Consider the following 20,306-nt stretch of genomic DNA (forward strand, 5'->3'; position numbering starts at 1 on the left):
CCCTTTGTCTTTCGTTCAAAACAAAATGCTCAGTGCTCCGTTTCGTTTCGTTCAAAACGGAATGCTCCCCTTTGTCTTTCGTTTCACTCAAAAACTTGTAAGAGACGTTAACTTACACTTTCCTCTTTATACTCTCCCTCTGTATTAGAAGTTTGTCAATTTTTAGAAAAAGTATACCTAAATGGTTTTTAGTGGTTAGTGGGTCGGTTAGCCCTGCCTCACTGTTCAGTGTGCACCTTTAAAAAAATGTTGCTGCCCTGGGGCAAAACTCCTCTATACCAACTGGCATGACAATTATCCCGTTTGGGAGAGCCGTGTTGTAGACACCTGTCCATTGTAAAAAATAATTCAGGCAGATGAGGAAGAAAAAGCAGCTTTGCCTCCTTAGTGCTCTGGGAGTTAGCCCTCGCTCCTGAGGTACCAAACCCATGCCTTTCTCCACCCTTGGCAGTGACACCAGAGCGGGAGAGTTGGATGGTGCACAAACTTTCTTCAGAGAGCTGTTGGGATTGCAGTTATTCCAATAAGGGGCATGGCAAATGCGGTAAGTCCCACCCTGCATGGGCAGTTGGTACCGTGAATTTCCCCCCAGAAGAAAGTGAAATGGCACCCAGAAGCCAAGTCAGCAAAAGAGCTGATTCTTTAGCTTATAGCACATGGGTCAAGAGAGCCACCATCAGTTACAGTGTCCATGCCACTTTTGGACATGGCAACAAAAATCCTCACACAATCCCCATCGTGACTCTGGCAGGCAGCCCAATCCTAAACTGCCTGCTTCTCCAGTGGAGCTAGAACGGCTTTTGCTGCATCCTGTGCGCAACAGGGCAACCACTGGTAGCTCCTCGGGGAAGGGGACTTTTGCAAGTAGCCTTGCAATGGGGCTACTCGATTCTGCGGCAGCCTGCACGGCCCAACATGGAGCTCAGGATCTGGTGGAGATCCTGTTGATGCCAGCAGTCCCTCTTGACCTTCTTTCTTCTATTATCTGCCAAACCAGATTCTGAGTTGGAAACAAACCTCTACCTCCATTATACCTTCAGAACCGTCATTATCTCTCGGGAACCTCCAATGGCTCATCAGGTGGAGAGAGGGAAGTTGATTTCTGTAATGGAGGACCTGAAATTGTATAATGAGAACATCATTAGGATAGGTTACACTAGCTATGAAGTACCAGGAGGTGAAGTGCATTGATGACCTGGTGCACAACTGGATACTTATATGCCAGTAGCTTTATCACAGCTTCCTGTCCTGTCACTTAAGGCAGTGAAAGAAGCTTAGCAAAAACCACCCTCTTCTTGAAGGCTTGAGAAGATGTAAAGAGTTCAAGAAGAGGGGTGTTTTTTTTCTTTTTTGGGGGGAGGGGTTCAACCATCCAAAACCAAACTCTGTCATAATAGAACATGCCTCAACCAACAAAAAAAAAAAAAAAAAAAAAAAAAGCTTATTTGGCTCCTGCACACTGTGAGGGTAGGAAGTTGAATGAAATTTCTATACAGTACTATTGCTGTCATGAATATTAAAATTGCCAACTTCCTTTCTCGCATGGCCACTTCCTTTCTCGCATTGCAATTTATTGATATACTCTTTGGGAAAGAGCATCTCAGTTTTTGAACAAACTGTCAGAGGATGATCATGAAATCAACATCTTCCAGCTTAAGACTTCTAAAATGACAGAGCTCCACTGCGTGTGTTTGCACAGAGGGTTCCTTGAAGAACCATAGTTACAAGTGAGCAAGTGGTCCCTTCCTCTAGTGGATTTTAGTGCTGGTTATTTTGATAACTGATAGTTTTTCACTAGAATAAAGGGTCATTCATATTACAAATGGGCCTTTTGTCAAGGAGCTTTTCTTAATATCCAGTTACATTCCATTATTGACCTTTCAAGGGGTACTTACTACAGAAACATGACATTCTTCAATTTCAGTTGCGTATGGATCTCATAATGATTAGCAAGTGGCTCTTGTGTTGGGGAAATACCGCTTGTTCTTTTCTCATGCTGTATGAATTCCCTGCTATATCTCATTTGTTCTCAGGGGAGCACATTTTTTGTCCCTTTCATTCTTTGCTGTGGAGAGAGGCAATACATTTTGTCTGTTTTCTGCCCATGTAGCCTCAGAGATTGAGGTCCCAGTCTTAACCCAGAATGATCTGCTCTGAGAGGCTGTCGCCCTTCTGATCATAATATTTCCTTCATTCTATAATGAATATAAACAAAGTCATCAGTGATGAAAGATAAAACCAAAAGCAGAAAAGTGAACTGCAAAACAAAATCTTAAAAGCAAAGCCAAACAAATAACAATGAACAGCAAACAAAAATAGCATCTAAAACATTATTATTGAACAAACCTGACCATTGTTACATCATTGTGTTAAAGAAAGGCGTTTATACCATATGGTGGGTGGGAGACTAGTAAATAGCCACACAATGGTACTGGAATTCACATTCAAGGTATGTCCCCTTTATTATTGTTTGGGTGACAGGTTATTGTTTATTCACAAAGGCCTTTAACTGGAGTCTTGGTCTGCTTCCCGCTGATCTTCTGTTTTAGTGATTTTTACTTCTGTTACTGCCTGTGTCTATTTTGTGTGGTGTTTGTTGTTTCCAATTTCAGTATCATAATTTTATTTTATTGAAAGCTGTTTTGGGGACTTTCTAGGGAAAGTACAGTATCTAATTATGTGATGCAAGGGGTCTGAGCACACATTCGTTGTCCTGAAAGCAAGTTCCACGGAACCCAAGAAATGTGTTCAAAATACTTCAGCACACTTAAATATGTTATTGTTTCAATCCTTGTTTCAATTGGACCCTATCCCCTCCATGCGTTTCAGCCCAACAGACACAGCTGAGAAATACGTTATGGTTGCGATCCTATGACTAAGAGTAAGCCTTACTGAATATAGTGGGTCCTACTTCTGGGTAGACATCTGTAGGATTGTGCTGCAAGATAGATGAGGCTGTAGCTCAGTGGTAGCTCATGCTTTACCCACAGAAGCTCCCAAGTTCAGGTAGGGTTGGGAAACCTAGGATTCCTACCTGAGACCCTGGAGACCAGGCTTTGTAGCTAGATTGATCAATAGTCTGGCTCATTCACCATGTGTGATGCCAGCACATGTATAAACATGATGCAAAATACACATATGCATTTGTCTTACATTACAGCCTACGTGTGGTATTATGCTTTTCCCTAAGCTGAAGGACTTTCCCTGAAGGACATGAATGTGAACTGGCCTTAAGTGCTTAGGATGTCTATCATCAGCTATAGCAGTGTAACTTTATATTGTGAACCTTGGTTAGGATTTAGATGCCTGTGTGCTGATTGATTTTACCTCCCTCCAACTGAGTGTAGTTCAATATCACTGTGAACATTATTGTTTCTAGAGGGTATATTGATGTGCATTAGATATGTGCATATATATTTTTTAAAATGTGTTTTGGTAAATTATTCATTTTCTTTGCAGGGTGATCAGACAGCTTTGCACCGAGCCACTGTTGTAGGAAACACAGATGTAGTATCAGCACTTATTCGTGAAGGGTGCGCTTTGGACAGGCAGGACAAGGTAAAAGGAAAATGCACAAAACAGATGGTATCTATGGTACATGGTTGTCTCTTGGGGCAGGTTCAGATGGTCACCTAAACCAGTGGTTCCTAAACCTTTTTGACGGGTGGTTCCCTTGACCTGCTGAGCCACTGGCCACAGCTCCACATTAGGGCTACAATTCTGAGCATTGTATTGGCTGGTGGGTTTTTCATGGGGGTTCTGCCCTGGCTGGTTTCCGTGGCTCTCCAAAGAGCACTGCTCAGTTTCGGAACCACTGACCCTAAAACATGCTTCAGGTCAGGGGTTCTCAAAGAGTGTGTCATGATGCCCTCAGCCATTGCAACATACTCACAGGGGCACCCAGGGATATCCCCAGTGGCCCCCCCACCTATTCCCCCGGTGCCACCATCTTGGATCTTGCAAGATTTGGGTGACATCTTCTTGGATCGCATGAAGTCTCACAAAATTTGGGTGCCACCACCTTGGATCTCATGAGATTTTGTGAGATCCAAGATGGCAGAGCCTGGCTGTGAGAAGAAGAGGCTGTGAGGGTGCCATGACCCTGGAAAGTTTGAGACCCACTGGTTTTGATTTTTGTGAATGAGCCTGTTCTCCTCAACAATGAATGAAAGGGGCAAAAAATGTTGGCTCCATTCTTTTCCCTGTACCTCCAGAGGTCCTCTGTGTGCCAGAGTGAAAGCTCTTACTTTTCTCTTTAAAACAAACTATGATTCTGTGTTACATCTGAACTTGGGAAACTGTGGTTTATTTTAACTGTAGGTAGTCAAAACAAATCAGGATCCTGGGGCTGCTCTGAACTGATTATCATGTTGTTTCTGGAAAAATGATATAGAACCAATGCGGATATAATATTGCTTGTTCCTTAGCAGTGGTTGAGAGATTGGAGTTACCTTGTAGCACCGCATGAGTCCTCCTTCCAGCCATTCCCTCTTATGCAAAACTGAAATTTTACAGCTGGAACTTCTTACTGCCCAGGTCCTAGAAAAACCAAAATTTTGATTCATAACCTTACTCTGATTGATTCATAACTTTGATTCATAACCCTACTTGGATATTCGTCCCTTTTTCCATAAATGAAATCTCTTTGAATCAAGCTACACACTAAAAAGCAAGAAGTGGTCCCTTGGACATTCTTTATATCCATTAAATACTGTCAGGGGAATTTAGCTGCCCTTTTCCTGAGCTTTAAGTCTGGAGAAAATCACACTCTGAAGAAGCAAACAGCTTCCAGTCTGAGATTCACTATTTCTGTTTATTCAAGAACAATTGTCCTGCTGCACATGCTAGGTGTTGAATTGTGCACACTCTAGACCAGCGGTTTTCAGTCGCTGTGCTGTGGCACACTGGTGTGCTGTGAGGCTGCCTCAGGTGTGCAGTGGGGCCAAGGAGTCAGGCGGCAGCAGTGGCGGCAGTAGCTGCGTGCGCAGGAGAAGCAGTGGCTTGGAGCCTCGCGTGGCTGCAGGAGAAAAAGGGGCAGCTCGCAAAGCTCCTGCTGTGGCTGGTGCCTGCCGCGCATACCGTTTGGACAGGCAGCCAGAAAAGCCTGGAAGAGGTCCTGGTGGGTGGGAGAGTGGAGGGAGTGAGGGTGAGCGGTGAGAGTGAGGAGGGAGTGAGGGTGAGCCAGAAGGTGGAAGCAGGTAGGGAGCCAGAAGTGGCTGGCTGGAAAAGGATCCTTGAGAGACCCTTTTCCTTGCCTGCAATGCCCCAAAGTGACCCTCTCTGCCTTGCCTCCACTGGCAAGGCTTTGACAGTAAGGGCACTGGGCCACAATCCTATCCACACTTACCTAGGAGTAAGCCCCATTGACTATAATGGGGCTTACTTCTGAGTAGACATACAGAGGCTTGGTCGCACTCTTTCTTTAATACATGAGCAGACAAGTGATGCTTTTCTCCCCCACCCTACCTCCTCCCCTCCTGCACACACATTCCCTCAACATAATTGCAGTTAACCCCTCTCTTTCTGCCCCTCCCCTCCCTCTTCCCCACCTTCCAAAGTCCAGAATCAGGTGCCTGCATCCTCTCTTCCTTCAACAAAATAGGACTTATTTCTGAGTAGACCTGGTTAAGATTGGGCCCTTAGTTATATTAATTAAATTAATATAACATAATAATGTAATTAAAAACTAGTAGTGTGCCTTGACAGCTTTAGTGCCTTCTCAGTGTGCCGTGACCTGAAAAAGGTTGAAAATGGCTGCTCTAGACAAAGGACTCAAGGCTTTTATGCCCTTATGCAAAACAAATAATACATGACCAAATGACATTACGATAAACAAAACTTAGAGTTTTGTCTCTTAAACACGTAATTTTAAGTTACTTGGTAATATACACCATAGTACATTCCTCGCCACAGTCCTGCAACAAGGTCAGACTAGGTGTGACACCCCTGTGTGTAGAACTCATAATGGTTCTAGGAGGGGGGGGGGAAGCACACACAGACACACAGACACAGACACACACACAGACACAGACACACACACACACACACACACACACACACACACACACACACACACACAGTTGACACCAAGGAAGTATATGAGTGTCATAGGGAACCACTGAAAGGCAAAACAACTATAAACAAATCCAAAATGTTCCTGTCTAAGCTATGGATATATATGGAGTCAAACCACAACAGAAATTCTCTTGTTAATGTATTATAGTGTATTTGCCCTTGAACCTCCAAAATGAGCATGCCCAACAAAGGCTTGGGATAAAGAGTCACTTTAATACAATCAGAAATCTGCAGCAGGGCATAAACAACCAATAACACCCCTCATGTGCAGGCTACTAATTTGGGAAACAGTGCACTAGCCATCTCCCTCTCCTGGGCTTCAAACCAAGCTCCAAGCCACCTTGGTCATAGCCTAAGAGAGCTTATCAGCACCAACCCCTAGGGGTCAAGGCAGCTGGACAAGCAGATACCCCAGACGACACACCAACTGTTGTCCTCTGCCCAATCCAGCCTAGGGGCTTGCCAGCCGGCCTCAGCGGCCCAGTCAAGTATTGTCTGAGCAGACCTGGCTCACCCGCCTGACCTTAGAATGTATGCCAGATTCCCTACCGCTCTGACTACCCAGCCCCACCTGCCCAAGTGACCAAAGGCAAATAACTCTAAACATATGACCCAACGCTCTACCACAGCAGTTTGGGGTAGGCAAAAAAATCAGCAGCCAGTGCCAATCAGGCTGGCGACAAACAATTCCTGTCTGGCCCCCTGAAAGAGCGACCAGCTCAGACAGTTCATGGGAAGGCAGGCGGGGCTTGAAAATTCTGGCGGACTGACTCCAGAAGGCATGTGGCCTTTAGAACATCAGTCTTGTCAGCCACCACTTGTGCAGCAGCCAATGATGTGGTCCCATTTTCCCGCCTTAGCCTGGACAAAGGGGGGACGAAGTTCTTATGAAGCTTCATTCTCATTTATTTTAAAAAACCCTCTAGGTAACTTTAATATTATTGAGAGGGAGTATTAATATTAAGTATTGGAGAAAGGGAAGGAGGATGCCCTGGAGTAATTATTATTATTTTTTGTTTTAATGTCTCTTGAAGTTGAGAGCTTTTTTTTTAATGGTGCCTAAGTAGATGTAGCATATTACAGGGATACAGTATGAACTGCTGCTTTTCTGTGTCTGCTCTTCAGGATGGGAACACGGCTCTCCATGAAGCCTCCTGGCATGGATTCAGTCAGTCTGCCAAACTGCTTGTTAAAGCAGGGGCTAATGTTCTTGCCAGAAACAAGGTGAGATGCATGTTGAAAGAAGCTTTCAAGTTCTGCTGTTTTAAAAAAAAAAAGTTTTAAAATGATGGTTTTTTCCTCATCAGTTGTTTCCGGCAGTGACATTTCTCAACAAGTGGTAGTGCAGCTCTTGGCAAGACATTTTATTTTGTTTTAATTAGTGATGTCTAATTCCCCTGTGAGGAAAATTCCAGAAGGAAAATTTGGTATTTTACCAGCTGACACAAAAAGAGCTTGTAACGCTTAATGTTGCATTAATGATGGCTGAAGAACATGAAAACCCCTCGAGCATCCTAATTGGTATGTAAGGGGTCCATTGTAACTGGTGTGTGAAAATGAAGAGCACTAAGAAGAAAATGTACAATTTATCAAAAATAAGGAAGCCAAGTGCTACAAACTAGAGGGAAAGCAGCCTGTCTTCTGGAAGACTTTCACATTTCAGATACTAGGACAAGATCTTGTTAAAAAACCTTTAAGGCACTCTCCTTATGTTATGTTGTGAAGAAAGATCTGGAAGGAAAACTGAGAAAAAGACAAGATATTGTGATTTATAATATGCAGTATCTTGTCTTTTATTTATAATTTGTCTTTTTCTTGTCTTATAATACAACTGTAGGATTTATGATTCTGTACGATTAAAAAAACACAGTTAATGAAGAATAGACGTTAGACCAGTGCTACCCAAACCTACCTTCATCATGATGCCCTCTGTGCTGCAGACATAGCACTTGGAACCTGGAAGTAATTGGCAGTGATGCATGATGCAATAATGTCATCACCAGTTACTTTCAGGTAGGAAACCATAGAGCGGTGCTGAAAATGGTGGTGAGAGGCTACAGATGGGGGGGTGGCCCTTCAAGTGGGGAAAACCCCATGCATGGAGCTCAGCCTACCAAGCTGAGTCTCTTGCTGCATTTTCAGCACCATATTGATGCTTGCTGCTGGGCAGCAAATGCCCCACATCACCCCTGGGAGCCATGCCTCACAGATTGGGGACCAAACTCATTGGTACGTGCAAAATGAGTCAAGGCCAAAATGTGTCAGAGGCATTCAGTTGGACACTATAGTACATGCGCATCCCCCCATTCATTTCTTTCCCCTCTAGGCACTTGCACAGCAACAAAGAAGCAAACGGAGTGCAGACGTCACTATACTATAGCACAAATCAGGCCTGTGGGCCCTTCTATGCTTGTCCTGGGGTGCCACAAACCCTACTTAGAACTGTTTACCTCTTATACAATTTGTGGTATGCAGGTCACAAACCCACATCCTAACCCGCTTTCCAGCACTGGCATAGCTGTACCAAAGGGACATGAACTGCATCCTGGATTTGGGGGACACTCACAGAGGCCTCCTCAAAGTAAGGGAATGTTTGTTTCCTTACCTCAGAGCTGCATTGCCTTATGTCAGTGCTGGAAAATGGGTTAGGATTGTGCCCACAGTCTGGACAGCTGGGTGCTAGTATAACTTAATTCATTTGTAAGCCAAGTTATAAACAATTCATTTGGAAATTTATCCCATTTTATTTCAAATGTTTGGATGTTGCAAAATTTGAAAGAGTGCAAGCAGAAGTTTAAACTCAGCTACTCAGAGATGGGTAATCTATTGTTGATAATCGGTTTGATTTCAGTTTGGAGTATTCAGTCTTTTCAGTGTTTTGGTACTGGATTTAGGCAACAGAAACTCAAGGGTTGTCATTCTTTTAAGGCGTTGGCACAAGATTTCACTAAAAGTACGTAAAATTTTTAGGCTACATTAAGAGCCATTTTAAGATTTAATCCAGTGTTTCTCAAGGTTTGTCCTCCACTTCACATGATCCATCTATTCAGAGTACCATCACAAAGTATGACATCACCAGTTACTTCTGGGTTGAGAGGCCAGTTGTGACGTGACCAGCATCAGTAAGAGGCTCAGGGTGGATGAGAGGGCTTTTTCGAGTGCAGAAAAGCATGCTTTGGAGCTTCCTACCACTGTTTGTTTTGCCACGTTCCTGGTCTCGCTGCCAGGTAGCAAGTGTCCAGGGGTCCCACGAGTACCACCAGACACCACCTCAAGTACCACTGGTTGAGAAACACTGTTCTAATCCACAAAATGAAACTTTGGGTGCAATCCAAATGCACCCTTGGAGCTGCTCCGCTCTCCTTGGACTTGTGCCACCTCAAGAGGTGGCGTAAGTCTGAGGAGACCCATAGCGGCCAGCGGCCCCTACTCGGAGTACTGGAAAAAGTTTTCTCTTGCCTCTGGCAGAGCTGCTTATGTCCACAATTCTGCGCTGGATACAGCGCAAGCCTCTTTGCTTGCCTGTTCCAGCACAGGATAGGATTGTAACCTTAGTGAGCTAATATGCGGCAAAACTGTATATGGATTTGAGGCAGCTGCAGCAGTTTAATGTGGGAAATGTATCTGCCTTTCTCTTTCTTTTCTGTCCATAATTCTGCCAGTATATATGTTGGTTTACAAACTTATTTTGTATAGTGTGCACAGAACAGATAAGAGGAGATCTGGAAGATACAGAGAAGTACTGTAGCACAAGTTGGCTTACTTTAGGTATTATGAGTCCTTTCTAAAGATGATTTGTGTGTTCCCTCTCTTTTTCCGAAGGCAGGTAACACGCCACTGCACTTGGCTTGCCAAAACAGTCATTCCCAAAGTGTTCGGGTTCTACTGCTTGGAGGTTCTCGACCAGATATCAAAAACAATGTAAGTGATACTGAAAAAAGATATATGGCAAATTGGAGGAAAAGTCAAAAACATCTAGGTAGACAAAAATAAGGCAAACATCTATTAAGACCTTTCAGAATGGATATAGATGGCAGCGTTAACTTCATGAATCAGCCACATTTTTTAAGGTTGATTTGAAGCAAGTTGGTCTCATTTGTTCTTGGAATAGCAGGAATCACATTCATGGTTTTTAACTTTTTGAGAATTGTGTAGAATATGTGGACCTCTTCATTTTTTTGATTAAACCAATCTGCTCAGAGGCTCCACTATTTATGAAAGCTAAGTAAAATGGTGTTAGTGCCACGTTCTATGCTGCATGAAACTTTATCTGAAAATTGGATGGAAAAATCTGAGCCAGTAGAAAGAAGCTGAGCTGGACATATTTCATAATGCTTTATTCTGTGGCAATGATTCTCTGTATCACATTTGAACTGCTACAGAAAACAAGTTTGTTTCAGTGTATGAATTTGCTGGGGGTTTAAAATGTACTACAATTTAGCTGAAAAATTATTATGTTCCCAAAACTAGTGACTGTCCAAAACTGGTTTGCACCAAATCCAGAAAGAGTACTTATAAGTAAAGGACTTCAGATTCATAGTCTACAAGTATTACCTTGCATAAGCAAAATCCTGTTGTTGAACCACACCATCGGAATCACCAACCACCTGGGGTCTCTGTGGGAAAAGCCCGTTAAGAACAACTCCATGTCATCAGTTAGATGTCTATTTTAATATGGTAGACATATTAGACCAGCTTAATGTGGCAGATATCACGGACAAGCATTCGTACTGTGACTTTCATTTCTTTCTGTTTTTAGGCAGGAGACACCTGTTTGCATGTCACAGCTCGTTATAATCACTTGCCCATCATTAGGGTACTCCTCAGTGCTTTCTGCTCAGTCCATGAAAAGAATCAGGTCAGTGCATGAACTTCATTGTCACTATGCCCCATTTTCTGTAAGGCTTTCCAGTATAAACTCTCTGTAATAGTGGCTGTTGTGCCTGGTAGAAGGCAATTTAAATAATTCCCTTTTAAAAGTAGTGTTTTGCTACGTCACTGGTATTCTTTTAGTACAGGGGTGCCCAAAATCTGGCCTTGGGGCCACTTGCGGCCCTCGAGACCTCTCAATGCAGCCCTCAGGGAACCCCCAGTCTCCAATGAACCTCTGGCCCTCTGGAGTTTTGTTGGAGCCCACACTGGCCCGACACAACTGCTCTCAGTGTGAGGGCAATTGTTTGACGTCTCACGTGAGCTGTGAATGAGGGTTCTCTCCACTGCTTGTTGTTTCACATCTGTGATGCAGTAGCAGCAGCAAAGGAAAGGCCAGCTTTGCTTTGTGCAGAGCCTTTTATAGGCCTTGAGCTATTGCAAGACCTTCAGTCATTCATATAAGGTCCATCTTTAATATAATCATTTATGTAAACTTATGTAAATCTATTCAAATTTTAAATGTAAATTAGTTCTTTTTTTCCCCGGCCCCCGACACAGTGTCAGAGAGACCATGACGCCCTCCTGCTAAAAACTTTGGACACCCCTGTTTTAGTATATAGGTGGCCTTACAGAAATGGTGTATCCTTCATGTTCTCATACCATTACATTTATTACTTGCATAATTTTTTAGAATGTTTTTCCATCTGTGAAGAGAAAGTTTTACAGCAACATGGATTGAAAATGTACTTAGAAATTAATCCAGTAAATTAGCTTTATACTGCTAATTTACATACAGCTTTGTTTTGAAACAAATCACCAGCTAATCCGCTATGACACATTCTAGCTAGGTAGTATATAAGCAGTGAGAAAGAATTGCAATGGCCTTACCAGGACTTGCTGCACCAGCCATAAGGGCTTATGATAATGAACCACAGTGCTATGCTGGTCCTACAGACTTGCAAAATAGAGTTGGGATGGTGTAACGTACAGCCTACAGACAGTATTCCTTACTTGCAGACTCAGACCTAGGCAGAATTCTGTGGAGTTACTGCTTTTAAATACTTTGGTTTCATTTGCAGCAGGAATGGGGGGGGGGGATGGAACAAAACTTTGTGAGAGGTGCAGTACCAAATTGCTGAATTCAGAAGTTCAACTTCTTTCTAATTATGAGCATTAAAATGGTAAATCAACCAGTCCACCTTTTTATCACTGATACAGTATTTTATTTCACTGAATATGGTGTGGAGGTCTCTTGAGAAATGCCGGTATGTTCATAACTAGGATTTTGCTTGCATTTCAGGGCAGTATTGGACTAAAATGCTTCCCTCCCCTCCCAAATACAGTAACTTATTATTGGGGCTTTTAGTGAGTGTGATGATAAATAAATTCAGATGGTCTTTTTTAAAGCTGTTCAGTTTCACCTGTTCATCTGTCTTCCTGCTATACAAGGTGGGGCACTGGCTGAGAACCCCTGCCCATCAGAGGGCCCACCTGGCTGATCTGGCCTCTGAATCCCTGATACCAGTGGCAGCAGCCAGTGTACCATTTGGAGGCTCCATGGGGGAATCCAGTGCAGGGCTTTGCCACAAGACCCACTCAGCCTCGTGCTGTCACTGATGGAAGCTCATTTGTTCTAAATCAAGTAGAACTGGATTGTCCTGCTAGTGGGCAACCAGGATTTTTGCAGCATGTTCAACAAGCATTATGAGTAATTTCCACTGGAACCCTTTGGAGTATCTGGCTCCACCCAATTCCTACTGCATGGTAATTATACAATTGAACACATGTTAGGGAAAAACCTCAGTGCTACCTGAACATGGAAAAACAAAAGGCACATTTCACATGCCTTCATGAGTGACACGGGATAGGCTGTATGTGCAAGTGCAAGATGGTTCCATGCAACTTGAATTTTGCTTTTCTGACTTTTAGGCTGGTGATACAGCACTTCATGTAGCTGCTGCACTTAATCATAAGAAAGTGGTCAAACTGTTGTTAGAAGCAGGAGCTGATGGGACAGTAGTTAATAACGTAAGCATTGAAGTCTGTTTTCTTATTTCTTATTGCTTATTTTCTGCCAGAACATTGGCTGAAATGGTAGCTTTGACTGTCTAATTATATGCATTAAAATCGTATTTTCTATGTATTTTTGATACATGAATTCATCCTTTTTTGCTGTTTTATGGCTGCAGTTGGAGACACATTTACTAGGGTGTAAGTCTCAGTGAAATCAATTGGATTTACTTCTGAGTAGATGTGCGTAGGATTGTAAGCTTTTCTTCTGTAATAAAACTTGCTTATCAATGGGAGGGCAAATACAGTATCATAGTAGCTATTAACCTGTTAATGTCTTGGAAGAGAATCGTGTAGCCTTTTCTGTTGCAGGCTGGTCAGACTCCACTAGAAGTTGCCAGGGAGCATGATAATCCTGAGGTTGCTCTTCTGCTCACCAAGGCCCCACAGGTATGGAGTTCATTGGTGATTGATTCAGAACCATCATCTCATGAAAGTATTCTGGAATAAATGTCCTACACATAAATGAAGCTGGTGGTGTGTTCCAGATGTTGTAAAGATGGGTTTGTTGATGCTCATCCTAAAATGCACAGAAACTGGAGCTAGAGATGTTGCTTTGATTTTAAAAATACAGAACCCCATCAGCATTCGGCTTAGGTGTTCTGTAGGCTTTAGAGCAGCAAGTTTGAACATTGTATTCTCTGTCCATTGTAGAATTTTATCTTGTTGCTGCTTTCCTCTGGTTTGGCTAATATTTTAATTCCTTCCTGCCATCTGACCAGGATGACTGGGTCAGGAGACTGGTATTAATTAGAGCTGTTGCCTTATGCAGATTTCACGCTTTAATCGTGGAAGAAGCATCAGGAGGAAGAGAGAGAGGCTCAAAGAGGAAAGGCGAGCTCAGTCTGTGCCAAGGGATGACGTGGTTCAAAGCAAGGTACAGCCAGATTTTAACCGTCTTTCCATACTTCGAAGGCTAGGAATGTGGTCTGATTATAGCAAAAGCCCTCCACCTCTTGAAAGTATTTGAACCTGCTGTGGGAACTTCACCTTCTGTGTTGCTATGTTGTAGGCAGTTGCTGAAAAGCCCCCTAACTAACCCTTGTTGCTAAGGGATAGATCTGGGACAGATGCTAACCTGGATGGGACACTGGGACAATAGGCTCAAACGGAGACTGTACTGGGTAAACTGGGACATTGGTCACCCTACCTATGCTGCTCCTTCAGTAGTTGTTGGCCTTCTGTGGTTTTAGGATTCATACAACTTCATGATCAGAACTCTCAGGGAGGAAAAGTCTAAATCCATTTTATCCTTGCTTGCGTGTGCTTTGTTTTGAAACAGGGCAGTGCCTCAGCTGCTGATGACACTCACAGCAGTGACCAGGCTCCTCAAGGAAGAGGTAACTTGAAAGATGGAGCACAACCACCTTTGTCAGAGTCCAAAGGAAGGAAGAATAAAAAGAAGAAACCAAGAGAAAAGGTACTGGCAGATGTGAAGAGACAGGGAGGATAGTCTTGGTTCAGGGAGTGTTCCTCCCCTCTTTCTTCATGGCTTTTCACTTGTACCCTGCTGCTGCTGGTACACAGGGCTATTTTAAAGAACTACACAATTAACTATGAATTCATATATCGTCTTAAAATGGAGACTTAGTGAATTATCTGTGAAATTTGTACGGCTATGAGAAATGTAGAATGTTTCAGAATCTGCACATTTAGGGTGCAATCCTAACCAACTTTTTCCAGCACTGACCTAGCCAACAAACATGCCCTTACCTTAAGGAGGCCACCTTAACTGCCTCCCCATTGCTGGATGCAGCGTACACCACACTGGCACAGCTATGTCAGTGCTGGAAAGTTGGTTAGGATTGCGCCCTTAACACATTAAATTAGACCTTGATACGAAAGACAAAATTACAGAGCATCTTGTATGCTAATGAAGTGCCTGTGTGTATTTCAATCAGATTTCAGCACTCTCTGATCCTGCGTCACCAACTGACCAGCAGATGCCTCCTGGAACACAGCAGAACTTGCCAAAACACAGAAGTAAACGCCGTTGTGCGTCTCCACCGCCTCCCCATGAATTCAGAGCCTATCAATTGTATACACTTTACCGTGGAAAGAATGGAAAAATCATGCAGGTAAAAACAAAAACTTGCAGGTTGGAAAATCAGATCAAACGGAAAATCAGATCAAACAGAAAATGCCTAGGGTGACTCTTGGAAAAAATAAAACAGGAAGGAATTTTCAGTATTTTCAAGAACGTGATGTACGTTATAGCCTCAATAATTTGTATGCAATGATATGGACTCTTGCCTTTGTGGTTTAATGGACTGGATTGGTGAATTATTGTCTAGTTGTAACCACAGTGGACAGTAATGCTCAAGAATAATCAGAAACCGCTGCTACCTACTTTGGAACACTTTCATTTATTTTTAGCTGCTTTAGAAGGCACCGATGTCTGTTCTTGAGAGCTTATATTTTCAATGAGAAATCAGTAATATTTATACTTTTTTGGATTCTGTCTAACCTGAGAGATGATGGGTTATTGATGTTTGGTGGCACAGCTTTAATAAGGCATCACAGAGGCCAGATCATAACTGCTTGACCTCAGACAGAGCATTCAGATAACCTTCAGTCTGAATGATGTGGTTCTTCTATAAATTCATTTATAGAAGAACAAATATTTCTGAAAACTTATCAAGTGAATTCCTTGTTAAATTAGGCTGCACTCTTGATTTAAAAAAAAAAATTTAACATGTTGCACCATTTCCCTCACTGAATACAGATTGTACCCTGTATGAAGCACATTTATATAGTGCTTTCTGAGCGTGAAAAGTGCTTCACATGTGTTATTTTCATATAATCTTTCTAACAACCCTAAAGGGAAGTAAGTATTAATTAGTTTCATATTGCAGATGAAGACAACTGAGGCTGACTTTGTGGCAGAGGCAAGCTTCAGAATGGAGAAGTCCTAATTTATAGCAGCCACTATAGGCCAAGGTTCACCCATTTATTTACAGGTCCAGTTGGTGCTTTTGTACATACAATCTGTATATTGGTTGTTTTCTTCCTATAAAAAGTGTAGAGTATAAAGAAAGTATAAAGGGAATAATGGAGAATGTTTGCTTTGGTTGCCTTTGCTGTATATTTAGCAGGTTAATTATTAAGATGTACTTGACTTGCAAAAGAAATGTGTCATCACAATTGTTCATGTTTTCACAGGCACCAATAAATGGATGCCGTTGTGAGCCACTGATAAATAAAGTGGAGAATCACCTGGCAGCTGCTGTGGAAGAAATAAAAGCTGAGATTGTTACAGTGCAGGATAAGATGAATAGCAAACTAGGACAGGTGGAAAACAAAACTCAACATCAGGTAAGGACACATACCAGAGATGAGGCATTTCTGTAAATATCAGAAGCAGAATTATAAAATATGTAGGGCTGAGAATACAGACATTTTCCTTGCTTGCTGAAAGTAAATTGATAAATCTTATTTGCTGTCTTACAGCCCAATCCTAACCACACTTTCCCGGGAGTAAGCACCATGGACTCTAATGACACTTACTTCTGAGTAGACAGGCATAGGATTGGGCTGCCACTCACTAGACTTATGTGCACAACCAACTGAAATAATTGCAGTGTGTGACATTTTTTAAAAATTGAAACAAATTTTTTTTATGCACTTTTAAAAATAAATGTCCTTCTCAGATGCTCTGTTTGAATCTAGATCTATTTTGGTCTAGTTCCTGTGATTAGTAAATTGCAAGAAGAGGTTGGGAGACGGGGAGATTTGCTAAGTAACAGTATTTGATAATTTATGCACTGATGTCATTTCTGCTAAACTCTTCTCTCACAGCTCCGTGTTTTAGACAAACTGATGGCTGAGAGGCTGTCCGCGGAAAGAACAGAGTGCCTTCACCGCCTTCAGCAGCATGCTGAGTTGGAAAAAAATGAAGGGGAGAAACGCCAGGTAGGTTAATCCATAAATGCTCCATGTAGTGAGCATGTGAAATAAGAGATTTGCACATTTTCATTAAGATGCACAGCAAAGCCATAGTACTTATACCACAAAGTTAACTAACATTTTAAAAATATGTATGAAAATATATTGAAAAGCATTTTGATTTTTAGTTTTCTCCAACTAATGGTATAGTTGGAGATATGGACAAAGCTTCCTCTGGAGGAAGGAAATCTAAATATTGTAGATAGTATTCTAAAGATTTTGTCTTGAAAGAAATTTTTCAGCATCCAAAATCAGATTTACTGCTGGAAAGTACTTCTGAAAGACTTACTTCCCAGTCCTGTTTGGATGCTGTGCTAATGCCACACAGATGCAAGTAATAAAACAGGCTGCAAGATTATTCTGACCTGCATTTAGCAACTGGGAACTAGCATTGATGCAGCTGCCCTCTGATTTGGTTGTGGATTTTTCTTGCAGATTTCATTGGTGGGGGAACTGAAAGCTTGGTGCATGCTAAAAATTCAGAACCTGGAATTGAAACTTTCTGGAGATTCTCGGTCTTCAAGACCAAAATCCACTTTGTCTACATGTGAATCACTCACTGAAACGTTGGATACAGAGAATCTTCCTAGTACCAAGGACTGTAAAACCAGCCAGAGCCCACCACAGTCAGATGCTTCACAACAGCAATCTAGCATTGCTCTTCAGAATAGTCTGTCGGAAGATATTGGAAGGAGCAGAGTGCCAAATACAGAACAGAGCTTTGGGAAGCAATATTTCGTTGTTCAACAACCCAGTATATCAGGTATTTTTGTTGGTGGTGTGGTTTTGTGGGGGGGAAGCAGGTAGATAGGTTAGTGTGCTGTAGTAAAAATAACAGAATCCTGTTATTCTGTTATTCTGTTAACAGAACAAAATGGTCAAACTGAATTCAAGTTGTATGTTTCCCCTTTGATAATAGCTAATGTCCTTTTTGCCATCATATCCTCTTCTGCATCAAGCAGAAGTGGGGGAGAGAATTAGTGCTTGTCTCTGTTGTTGTTGTTGTTGTTGTTCAGTCATATCCAACTATCATGGACCACAACATGCAAGGCCCTGCTGTCTACTACTAACATCCAGAGTTTGTCCAAATTCATGTTCATTGCCTCAGTGACACTGTCTAACCATCTATCCTCTGCCATCCCCTTCTCCTTTTGCCTTCAATTTTTCCCAGCATTAGGGTCTTTTCTAAAGAGTCCTCCTTTTTCATGAGATGACCTTCTCATGAGATGATGTCTCTAGGAGTTGCTAATAGTAGATATTGGTACACACTGTTTTCAGTGTGAGGTAGTGTAGTGGCAATTGAGAGAATGATGTATGGTCTGGAGAGTCCGGAAAATAGGAGACAAAACCCAAAGCTGCTGGTGAAAAAAGTTATAAAATTATTTGCCTAATGCAGTGTAAAGAAATTACATCTTGTTCCAATGCAATATGATCTTCCGCCATTATTTGTGTGAAATCTTTTTGTCTTCAAGGAAGCACTAGGTTTTCTTGATAGCCTGGTTCATTTATTAACTGTTGTTGGTACAAACCAAAATTTCCAATACTCAGACAAAATAGGAAGCTTTAAATGTCCTCCTTGCACATGCAAAGAAGAGAGGGAAAGCATTTTGAAGCAAAGGCTTACAGTGATGTGTTTGTAATAAACAACCGTGGCTGTGGTAGGAATGTGTCTTAAATAGTTTTAATAGGCAACGCTACCCATAAACAATTTGCCTTGTTCTTTTAGTGTCAGTAAATCTGTCTCTGCCAGCCTACCTAAAAACTGAGTCCCTGCATACTATTTGGGAATAATTTGTCTACTGAGCGTTAATGTGAACTGGAGCACCTCACGATTCTTCTGTGGTTGGTTACTGTACACTTGATGACTGACAGTTGCTCTCTTGAGAAGCATTTCAGTTGAAGTGATTTGGCTGGTTCTCTGCATGATAGCGTTCACAGACAGGCTTCACTTGATGTTGTAATCATCTAGTGGTCAATTCGTATGTGTGAGTCAACTCTCTGTAATGAGGGCGCCTGTCTCTTTCTTTCCAAACACTGTGCATTGAACAGCGACGCATAACGGTTGTTTCCATGTTTGTATTTACAGGGATGGAGCAGCTGTTAGTTGGTGCTGGACCAAATCCTTCAGCTCCATCTCCTCAAGTTGTTCGGCCCAAGGACAAAGCGAGTTTCAGCAGACTGCAACAAGAACTGCCACTGCCAGAATCCTCCGGTTCCAAATTGAGGCATGTTAAGGTGCAAACCGTTTCACAGGCCTCTGCTGAATGTACAAAGAGAGAGTCACAGAGTGAGTGCTTCAGAGACAGAGGAACTCAGACCAAGAAATCTAGCAGGAGTGGTCAGGCGAAGCACCGGCCTCACCAACATGCGGTAACTCAGCCTGCGCAGCAGCCGCAGCTTCCTGCCCCTGGAGGAAAGGAGGCCACCCCTCAGCCGGCAGGCACTTCTCAAGCTCTGGAAATCACACAGTACTTCTTTGAGGCTGTTTCCAGTCAGATGGAGAAGTGGTATGAAAGAAAGATCGAAGAAGCGCGGACTCAAGCTGACCACAAAGCCCAGGCCGATAAAGCAACCCTCAAAGAACATATTAGAAGTTTAGAAGAGGAATTGTATAAGCTAAGGACTAAACTGCAGAAAGGAACTTAGCATCACTCGTGGGAGGTACAGAGAAACGGATCTTTTCACAAACAGCAATTAAGCTAATTTTGGGGATGTACTGGCTCTCTCCCACCTTTTGGATTTGGGACTTTTCCCCGTGACAATTTTGTTCATGCAATAATTGGGAAATTGTTGCAAGGGAGGCCATATTTCTCAAAGTAACACTATACTTTATTTTTTCCTTGCTGGAAAAAGTATTTCTTTTAATCCCTGTGTAGTGAGTGTGCCAGTTGTGACCGTAATTCTATGTAGAATGTGGTTATGTGATCTGTCGATATCACGAGGGATGAATGCCACAACTCCTGTTCCTTCTCCCCATAACCAACGCCTGTGCCATTTTTTGAATATTTTTTAAAGTTTTATATATTTTTTAAAACACTGTTTTGAAGCTGAGCATTCTCTTGCTGTACTATTTAAGCTCAGGAGTGCTCATGTTTAAAAAGAATAAACAAATAAGTGATCAACATTAGCAAGACTGCCTCTTCCTCATGCACAGCTATGCACTATCCTTTTATTGACCCCCAGTGCTCTTTAGTACTGATCAAGCTATACCCACTATGAATGGTTAAGTCTGTTTCGGGTGCATCTTCCTAAATGGATGGGGAATTGTGTGTGGAAACAGGAACTGTGTGTGTGATGCCTCCCCAGATAGTGTAGCCCTTCCTGCTCTCTGCTGCCTTTCCCAA

At 42.4% G+C, this 20,306-nt stretch overlaps 1 protein-coding gene across 1 annotated transcript in view; it reads left to right on the forward strand.

Annotated features, from left to right (window-relative positions):
• Nucleotides 1-19,608, forward strand: part of ANKRD6 (ankyrin repeat domain 6) — a 31,630-nt gene extending 12,022 nt beyond the window's left edge. Inside the window, exons 3-15 of the mRNA XM_066610099.1 lie at nt 3,460-3,558; nt 7,201-7,299; nt 9,898-9,996; nt 10,835-10,933; nt 12,877-12,975; nt 13,330-13,407; nt 13,790-13,894; nt 14,300-14,437; nt 14,919-15,095; nt 16,180-16,332; nt 16,816-16,929; nt 17,398-17,716; nt 19,067-19,608. Coding sequence (XP_066466196.1) covers nt 3,460-3,558; nt 7,201-7,299; nt 9,898-9,996; nt 10,835-10,933; nt 12,877-12,975; nt 13,330-13,407; nt 13,790-13,894; nt 14,300-14,437; nt 14,919-15,095; nt 16,180-16,332; nt 16,816-16,929; nt 17,398-17,716; nt 19,067-19,608 — 2,121 coding nt within the window. The remainder of the gene's footprint in view (nt 1-3,459; nt 3,559-7,200; nt 7,300-9,897; nt 9,997-10,834; nt 10,934-12,876; nt 12,976-13,329; nt 13,408-13,789; nt 13,895-14,299; nt 14,438-14,918; nt 15,096-16,179; nt 16,333-16,815; nt 16,930-17,397; nt 17,717-19,066) is intronic.
• Nucleotides 19,609-20,306: the final 698 nt, after the last annotated feature.

Source organism: Tiliqua scincoides, chromosome 1 (genome assembly GCF_035046505.1).
Source record: "Tiliqua scincoides isolate rTilSci1 chromosome 1, rTilSci1.hap2, whole genome shotgun sequence".
In the NCBI taxonomy this organism is placed as follows: domain Eukaryota; kingdom Metazoa; phylum Chordata; class Lepidosauria; order Squamata; family Scincidae; genus Tiliqua; species Tiliqua scincoides.